Here is an 8,735-nt window from a genome sequence, read left to right on the forward strand (position 1 = left end):
CCCCCCCCCCCATCTGTCCTGCAGAAAGCTGATCTGTGCGTTGCCTCACAGAAGTTGGAGCCGCTGGGAAACAATCGTTGTACTTGGGGACCAACCTACTGGTGCAAAAACATTCAAACTGCTCAGATGTGTGGTGTAAGTAAAACTATATTATTGCCAGTTCAGCTGATAAAAGTGATGCACAGGTCAGTCTCAATCTCAAAATTAGTGTACATGTGCAATGTTTTGCAATTAAATCGTCTTTTACCTTTAAGCAAATTACCACATCCCGAGCAGTGTTTCACAACCATCATGTACAGGACCTGATAAACTCCTGCCCACTTTTAACAGCTGTTCCTTCCTTTTGAGTCTACTGTTTCAAACTCGTCTTTTGTAAAGATTATTGATTCCTTGCTTTTAACTCACTTTAGGTAACGTTACATTCAACTTTGTCATTGCACAGAATACTGTGTACTGAGACAACAAAATGCAGTTCACCATCTAAACTGTAGTAATTTGATCTTGCGAATTTCAGTTCCACATCCTTTTTCTGTTTTTATTTGCAGAACCAGGCCTTCTGCAAGAAATACATGTGGAAGAAGTGAAACTGCCAGCCTGCAGCTCAAAAATTAGGTGCACTGAAAGAACTACTTTCTTTTTTTTTTACAATTATTATTGCACTAATCAACTCTTAAAAGTTTTATAAATGTAATGCACTGATTTACTTTTCGTGTTTTACTGTTGGGGGAATCAGCCATAAATATTCATCAGGAAATTCTCTGGTTTGCATGAATGTCACAAGACTGAGGCTGGGATTCAGTCTGAAACCTTAGTTTCTGCAGGGGTAAACAGTTTTGTGAACAGTGTTATTCAATACATTGCTACATGTAAGTTATTATGAACTATGTGATAAGACAGTATTATTATTTGGACAACTGGCTACTCAATAAAGCTGCAGAGCTGCTTCTTCTGTTACCTTGTGGCTGTTCTATGACCCCTGGTGCAAGTAACCACATACTAAACTAAAATAAAATCAAAAGGTTGGTTATTCAAATTCAACATACAGAGACATGTGTCCCAGAGCTTGTTTATTTATAGTAAAAAGATAAAACAGTGAAAAAACAAAAACATTTACATTTCTTTTTTTGTGGCTATAAAGAAAAAGTCCTGATTCTCTGTTGCCACACTCCTATAATCTGTTGTTATTTTCAATCACTTAAATACCCAGCTCATTTCCAATAGTGACAACACTTCTGGCTATTTACACTGCCTCACTTACACCCCTGTGTGGTTGTTTGTGTCATCATCACTGTCTTGTCTCTTCCAGATCTAGGAAAGAAAAATAAACATTTGTTACCATAATGAGCTATATACAAATCTAGGTCTCATTGTTAGTCATTTTACTTTATAGTGATTTAAAACTTCAGGCTGATACTGGTTTTTAGCTGCTGACAATGTCCTAATAATCTGTATTATTAACTTTGACAGTTTTTAAACCAAGAAATTACAATAATTCAGTCCTCCACTTAGTTTGTACGTTTCAGACGACAAAGCCTCTGAAGTCAGAAAATGACTGAAACCACTAAAAAGACCAGATTAGTTCATTTTTAATTTAGCAGTCCTTTTTTAAATGTCTTTACAATAAGGCAATTAGTACAACACAAAGAATGTACCGGTATTTAAAGAATACAAATTATTTGCAGATTTTATATAGTGTTTATTTTTATAATGTATCTATGATTGGAAAGGAACCTGAATGTTGTAAAGAGTAATACTGGCCTTTATTTACTTATTTACTTCATATCACTACTAATGCTCCTAAGCATTATAAGTTAAAAACACACTAAATAGTCTGTGTCATTATCAAAAACACTGCATCTGTCTTCTGTACTGTAGATTGGAAATAAGATTCATCTGAGTGTGCTGTGAATGCCATCAGATAAAAAGGGGATTCATCTTTTATGTCATTTTGTGTTGTACAAGAAAAACATCCACAGAATGAGTGGGAGGACTTGCCTGGATGTAGGCCTCTGACAGTGTAATCATCTGAGGGAGAATGTCAGTCACCTGCAGGTCCTGCATCTCATACCACTTCCCAGTTCCCTGATTAAACACAAAGAGAGATGGTGACTGATGCCCATAATAATACAACAATAGCTTGATCAAGATATAGCTGAATGCACTGGTTAATGTTTGTAGTAACATCACCAAACATCTGTTAAATGTCAAATATCTGGCTGAAACTTACATGATGCAGAACGTGTATTCTGTATGCTCCCTCTGTGGGTTTCCCATCATGCACTACGTTGGCAACGAGGTCATAAGTTGTGTTCTTCTCTGTAACTTGAGCTTCTTCTGTCAAGTACTCACGAAGGTCTACATTCCTGTTGAAGCCCATAAAAAGTGACAACGTGAACTAGTGCATATTTATACTAATGACAAAATACACATCCTTAACATCCCTTCTTACAACAGTTACAGTCTACAATAATAATAACCATTCACTATCAACAAAATGCACTTTATGGCTCTGTGAAGCACTTTGATCCAGGATACACATTTCATTTTATGTATATGAACAGTACTTACGTGATAGGGAAGTTGACAATTGTGGGGTTCTTTTCCACAAAGAAGTTGTTCTTGGTGAATCTTTTGATGCAAAATATAAGGTACGGAGGCAGTTTGGTCAGCTGGAACCTCTTGAGAAAATTCTCTTTGTAGGTTTTGTATTCCTGAATGTAAATGAGACAGGAAATTTTGCACAGATATTTTCTCGTTTTAATAATATAGCCTCCTCAAAATGCTGTTGTGGTAATTACACGTTTTAAGTGTGACTATGTCCATTATGTAATCACCAAATCTTCATCACCAACAAAGCTTTTCTGCATTGCAACATGAAGTCCTTTTCCCCCCACTTTTATTTTATTTTACACATCATATGTAAGAGAAGATTAATCGTTACCTTCTCAGTGCTGCCATTGAACTTGCCCAGGATGTTGAAGAGAGGGACCTGCGGGATTATAAGCTGCTCCTTCTCATCCTTGTACAGTGGAGCTGTTGGGAGGTCAAGGGTCAGAAACAGGAAGGTGGACTCGGACATCTGCTCCTGGTACTCCTCTGTCACAAGCAACGCCTCTTTCTCCTCCGGTAGCTGGGAAATGGGAAAAAACAAAACTCAAAATCCAAAAATTTTCAGCCTTCAGTAAACCATAATTCAACCAATTAATTCAGAAGGAAAATAAACCTTTTTTAAAACATTATCTACAAAAGACTTTGGTCAGGTAATTCGAACATTACTGATGAATAAACATGAGATATTATATGCGTACAATTATTCATATTCTTGATCAATCAATGCTTTCATAACACAAGCAGGAAACTCACCAAGTCTGGGTGTGGAAGTTTCTTGGAGAAGATCCGCATGGAGCCTTGAAATGCTTTTGTAATGATTGCTTTGAGGGCACAAAGACAAATGAGAACAGAGGTTAATTCACATTTTTCCTAACAATTAATAACTGGAAACATTTTACATTATTAAATGCTAACTCTAAACTAAATTCAACTTTAGAGAAAGAAAAAAGTTTAAATTGATCTAAACTTGTATCCCAGTTTTTTTAACTTGGCTTTATCATTAATGTGCCATATACTCATCTAAATATCACATTAAATGCTTTATTTTTTGCATGTATTATGACCTAATAATGAAGGATTTAACTGATTCTCCTACTCACATGGTTTTTTTTTCTTTGTTCCTCCAAGAGCACCATGCAGAGCATTCAAGAACCACGTCATGAAGTCCACAGCATCTCCTGCAGAACAGAAAATAAATCAGCACCATAACTAGTCCCCATCAGGCAGCATAGTGTTAAAGGCCTACGTGATATCTGCAGTTCCTAGTATAGTACATTACTAAAGATTCTGGCAATCACCTTGTTTGGTAATTTGGAAGTTCTTCTTGCTGCATAGCACCACAGCCTGCAGCATCTCATGGGGAGACACATGGGCCTTGAAGTTTCTCGGATTCCAAAGTTTGCGCATCAGCTCACCAAACCTCTGCACCAAGAGGAACATGATGTCCCCCGGTGGCCTGCGGATATCTCTGTAGTTTTCCTCCTCCAGGAAGTAGTTTCGCAAAGGTGGAACATTGGAAAAGGCCTAGGGAAAAAGAGGCAATTATCAAATGGTAGGGATTAATTAAAAGGTTTATGACAAAGTTCACATACGGTCCACTCCAGTTGTTCATACCTGTAGCACCACATTGGCGTAGTCATTGGCTTTGATGTTGTTAAGGCCTACAATGCCTGGCAGGTAGGTCGTACCATCATAGGCTCGGTACAACTTTCCTTGCTTGTCCAGTCCTGCAATGTGCTGCTTGGTGAAAGTTGGCTTCAACACATACTGTAAAGAAAATGAGAAAGTGTCAACAAATTACAGTATTTTTGACTCTGCTGTCAGCACATGAAGCAGCTTTAGACAAAACAAACTAAATATTGTATTACTTGACTACAACCTTTAAAACCAGTAATAGATGATACGTAAGCTATTCTGATAGAACAATTCATAGTTTTATAACACAATGCCAATATTATATTGATTATTTATCTCTCAGCTGTAACCATAACAACTTTCACTGTGTGATTTAATTTTTTTTTTTTAAAGGAAACATTAAACATGCAAATTAATTCAACATTTCCAGTCAAAAGTATAACAATAACATGCCATTAGCCTGTATTTTTCGTACCGTGATGTCTTCTAGTGAAGAGTCAATGATCTCGTAGTTGTCTGGCAGACAGTAGAACTTGAGAGTGTGCAGATTCAGGAACACATGATGGGTAAACTGCACACTGTGAGTGTAAGCGTGGGACTTCAGACCTCTACCTACAAGCAAGCATACATGAGTGAATCAGCCCAAGCACAACAAGGTGTTTGATCCCTGGTTAAATATCACATGATTCACCTCACCTTGAAAGTATTTCCCACATATAAGGCAGGCATAGACGTTGATGTGGGAGAGAGAGATGGAGCAGAGTTTCTCAAAGTCAAAGTCCAGCACACTCCTGATGGATACATAAACAAAACTGGGAATCAGCTGAAGAGCTCCAGAGGAGGACAGTGCTAACTAGCATTTTAGCACATTCAACTTTTATCTTGCCTGTTTATGGTGTCAAGGTAAGGACAGTGACGGCTCCTCCGGTCCTCTGCTACACGTCCTCGGCCTATTTTGGCTGCCACTGCAACAAAACACAAAACAGTTTCAACCAAGACTGAGTGCAAACAGTTGAATGTGAGCTAACTAAAACAGGCTAGCTCACCCAGAGTTTAGGTTAAATATTTTTTTTTTTTTTGGATGGATTTGATACACAGAGTGAACCGGGCGGGCGGTGCATGCGCGTTGAGCCTGTTAAAACTACACCCGTGTGTGACTGTGCCGACCCGTGACCGAAATCGAACGCCCCTTCGTTCGGCTGCCGCGTTAGCAACCGGCTAACAAACGTAGCACACACACACACACACGTTAGAAGTAAACACACTAACCCGTGTCTTCGTCGTCATCGTCGTCCACCTCAGCCTCTCTTTCTCGCTTCAGAGAAACCATCACGGCCGTCAGCATGCGGGCTTCACGTCAAAACGAGCGGCGACGGTGCAACTTTATTCGGAAGAGATGAATGAACCGAGAACCGTACGCGTCCAAACTCGCGGTGGTTTGTCTTGTTACTGCCAGAGAGCGGAGTAAAAAAAAAAACTAACCCGGAGTTGTGAAGGCAGCGATATCGAGCCTTGAGCCGCTCAATGACAAAAAAAATGCTGATTTTGTGACAGCATAGCTTCACTTTTACATTGGATTGTGTGTATTTAATGACTGTTTTCTTTTTTTTTGTGTTGTTTTATACGTTTTCAACAAAACAATGTGCACTTTTTATATATATATATATTTTTTTTTTTTAATTTGTAAACTCCGGGAATGCAACAATTGGACAACGATTTATTGTTAGCTAGCATGTAGCTTTTTGTGAGCGTCTATGGATCTGACCGAGACTTGTTGCAATCATTAGCGCCTTTAGGCTCACACATACTGTCACTGTGCTGTCACTGTTTGTTGAAATGGATATTTTAAGAGACGATGAAGCGCATGAGCTGAAATACAAACGAGGGGGCCGTTTGGATATGAGCCACGGCTTCCTGCACCATATCCGGAGGAACCAGATTGCTAGGTGATTTCCTCAACCACCGTTAGCTGCTAGTGGCTAGTTCACAACATCTAGTCACACTATCTAAAGCTGCAACCACGTATCTGTGTCTTATTGAAGTTGGAGTGAAGGTGGAGGGAGGTTCAGTGGTAGGGAAGGTAATGCACCTTCTTTGGCGCTCAAGGTGAAACTATAAGGGATGGTCGTACAGGCCTGTTGGCCGAAGCTATCCTCGGTTTAGGTCACTGGAGGTAAAACAACTTAGAGCTAACTGGCTGCAGATTGTTTGGGAAAAAAGTTAGTTACAGGCTTGTTTCAGTGTTGTCACGGGGTGAATCAGTGTAGCTATTAAAGAACATCATTCGGATACTTGTGTTTTTCAGACAGGACCTCAGTGAGATATGTTGATGTAGAAATAAAAGGTATAAGTCACCTTTCGCCTCATATTCTGATGCTAAACACTGTTTCTGTTATTTCTACCGGTTGTGTTACTGACCATCAGTAAGATGAAGAGAATAATGCATTTGAGAATGCCACAATTAATATGTCTCTGAAATACACACACATACATATAAAAAAAATCTATAATATCTTTTTTGAAGGTAGAAAAACGAGTTAGGATAAAGAAGCTTTCACTCAACCTTAGACTAAGTTGGTCTAGCATTTATTTTTGTTTTTGTTTTCTGGAAACATGATTGTATCTTATTATGATATGATAGGATTGCCCCATGGTTGTCTCAGAAGGTTAGAGGCATGCAGCACTGGTATGTGGTATACTGTACTTTACCAAGTTCTAACAAAATATTGTTTTTTGTCTCCTCAAGAGATGACTATGATAAGGAGGTGAAGCAAGCCAAAGAGCTTCAGCGGCGGAGGCACACCACAACTCCTAGAAAACCCCGTAGACCTGATATCCAAGTGTACCATCCTCGACGCAGACGTAAGTTTGATGCTTTTTGTTGTTGTTGTTGTTGTACCCACAGTAAATCCTGTGAAGACAATATGCATGAGTGTGCTCATTTTTCAGATGGGTCCGAGCCAGGGGCTGGTGCTGAGGCTGAAGAGTGGATTGAGAGTGGGTCAAGCACAGAGACAGAGACCCATGGAACTGAGCTCTTCTGGTTGGACTATCAGGCGGACTCTGGTACCATTACCTCCATCCTTGTGCACAAGGTTAATGCACATCCCTTTGACTAATGGTTCTGGCTATTTGGTCTCTTCAATTGTGCTTTGGTCTTAATTTCCCAATGTTCTGTCTGTTTCTAAAGGAGGATAAGCCCGACAAGGTGGTGGAACGTGTTGCAGAGAAGAACATCCTAGATTCAGCCATGAGGGCAGCTCTAGAGGCTCGAATTCGAAAGGAAATGGACAAAAGACGAGACAAACGCTGAGTAATGTTCTCAGACAGTATGTTATGATGACAGAGGGGCTACCGGCAAAGAGGAGCAATACTTCATTTGCAGTTCTGTTCTCCAAAGCATTAACGCTGTTAGGGTTTGGGGCATAATGAGGACTCAATATAATGAGTGTCAGCAGAGACTTGATGACCCACGATCAAAGGCGTCTTCTGTTTATAAAGGAGAAGAAACAGCACTTACCATAGGCAGTATGGTTGGGAGTTACCTGTCAGGTTTGTGTTTACTACATTTGACTCACCTTGGACTGTTACCTCATACCCTGACTCATAACTTTAGGGACACTTCAAGTTGACTGGACCTGTAAAACGATGTTGCTTTCTAACAGTTAAATCCAGAGAGGAGAAGGTACTCTTTGACAGAGAGTGCTGTTAACCTTCCTCCTCCTTTGAACATGTCCTGTGTTTCTTGTGTTTACAAAGATCTAGTTTTTAAAAACAAGATTTATATTTTTTGGTAAAATGCTGTGAACAGAACATCAGTCTATCAGCAATCTTATGTTTAGAAATGTGACAACTGAGTTGTGTGTTTTTGAGTTGTAGAGTTTAGTGGATGTAGCCATGATAATGTGTTTGTGTGGCCACTGTATTTCATTGTTTTCAGTATTCTAATTTATTTTTGGTTGTTGAAATACTTTTATTTTTATACTGTAATATTTTTTTAAGAACAACTCTTTACATATAAAATTACATAAACATAAAAGCCATTTATTACTGTCCAAATGTGTCTGTATGTGCACTTATGGAATTGAACAGCCATACAATGTGAATGTTTTTTTTCTCGCATGTAAAAACACTCAAATCTTTACTGACTTTGATACCTTCTATCCTGAAATACACATTGGTGGGAATACATATAGTATTGGGATACAGCAAAATGACAGAAGTGTTTCACATCATGTCCGTCAGCAGGTGGCAGTATGAATCAGCCTTTCAACTCAACAATATGTGTTGAACCTGCACCACTTTTTAACCCAAGAAGTTGTAACTGAGAGCTTAACAATTTGCCAGGTCACTGGCACATTGTATTGGGTGGTGCCTATCTGACAATGAACACTTTTTGTACTCTGTACACAAGATAAGAAGTTACAGTCTTTTGTGTCCTAAGCCAGCCGAAACTCTAAAATAGTGGCCCAATTCAGAGTTAAACTAAG

The 8,735-nt window shown here is 39.1% G+C and overlaps 3 protein-coding genes across 3 annotated transcripts in view; 2 read left to right on the forward strand and 1 right to left on the reverse strand.

Annotated features, from left to right (window-relative positions):
• The window catches only part of sftpbb (surfactant protein Bb), a 3,308-nt gene extending 2,354 nt beyond the window's left edge, over positions 1 to 954 (forward strand). Inside the window, exons 10-11 of the mRNA XM_035658723.1 lie at positions 25 to 135; positions 546 to 954. Of these exons, the coding sequence (XP_035514616.1) occupies positions 25 to 135; positions 546 to 584 (150 nt within the window). The 3' untranslated portion in view covers positions 585 to 954. The remainder of the gene's footprint in view (positions 1 to 24; positions 136 to 545) is intronic.
• A 98-nt stretch (positions 955 to 1,052) lies between these two features.
• usp39 (ubiquitin specific peptidase 39) lies at positions 1,053 to 5,740 on the reverse strand. The gene is made up of 13 exons (XM_035658722.1): positions 5,515 to 5,740; positions 5,132 to 5,210; positions 4,942 to 5,036; positions 4,721 to 4,857; positions 4,225 to 4,377; positions 3,909 to 4,134; positions 3,711 to 3,788; positions 3,364 to 3,431; positions 2,942 to 3,130; positions 2,569 to 2,711; positions 2,228 to 2,363; positions 1,996 to 2,082; positions 1,053 to 1,308 (listed from the first exon to the last, which is right to left on the reverse strand). The coding sequence occupies exons 1-13, from the start codon at positions 5,588 to 5,590 to the stop codon at positions 1,255 to 1,257; spliced, it is 1,521 nt and encodes a 506-aa protein (XP_035514615.1). The 5' UTR covers positions 5,591 to 5,740; the 3' UTR covers positions 1,053 to 1,254.
• Positions 5,741 to 5,872: 132 nt separating this feature from the next.
• cunh2orf68 (chromosome unknown C2orf68 homolog) lies at positions 5,873 to 8,716 on the forward strand. Its single transcript, XM_035658724.1, has 4 exons — positions 5,873 to 6,191; positions 6,992 to 7,107; positions 7,195 to 7,340; positions 7,436 to 8,716. The coding sequence occupies exons 1-4, from the start codon at positions 6,082 to 6,084 to the stop codon at positions 7,556 to 7,558; spliced, it is 495 nt and encodes a 164-aa protein (XP_035514617.1). The 5' UTR covers positions 5,873 to 6,081; the 3' UTR covers positions 7,559 to 8,716.
• The last annotated feature ends 19 nt before the right edge of the window (positions 8,717 to 8,735 follow it).

Source organism: Morone saxatilis, unplaced genomic scaffold (assembly GCF_004916995.1).
Source record: "Morone saxatilis isolate NCDOM2014 unplaced genomic scaffold, NCSU_SB_2.0 Contig16, whole genome shotgun sequence".
NCBI lineage: Eukaryota > Metazoa > Chordata > Actinopteri > Moronidae > Morone > Morone saxatilis.

Bases quoted from the DNA above. Each gene is read 5' to 3' on its own strand.
- usp39 (XM_035658722.1), bottom strand. From the start codon at position 5,590: ATGCTGACGGCCGTGATGGTTTCTCTGAAGCGAGAAAGAGAGGCTGAG. The intron at 3,789-3,908 runs GTGATTGCCAGA...TCTGTTCTGCAG, and splicing joins CTTCCAAATTACCAAACAAG to GAGATGCTGTGGACTTCATG. The intron at 2,712-2,941 runs GTAACGATTAAT...ATTTACATTCAG, and splicing joins TCAATGGCAGCACTGAGAAG to GAATACAAAACCTACAAAGA.
- cunh2orf68 (XM_035658724.1), top strand. From the start codon at position 6,082: ATGGATATTTTAAGAGACGATGAAGCGCATGAGCTGAAATACAAACGA. The intron at 6,192-6,991 runs GTGATTTCCTCA...TGTCTCCTCAAG, and splicing joins CGGAGGAACCAGATTGCTAG to AGATGACTATGATAAGGAGG. The intron at 7,341-7,435 runs GTTAATGCACAT...CTGTTTCTAAAG, and splicing joins CCTCCATCCTTGTGCACAAG to GAGGATAAGCCCGACAAGGT.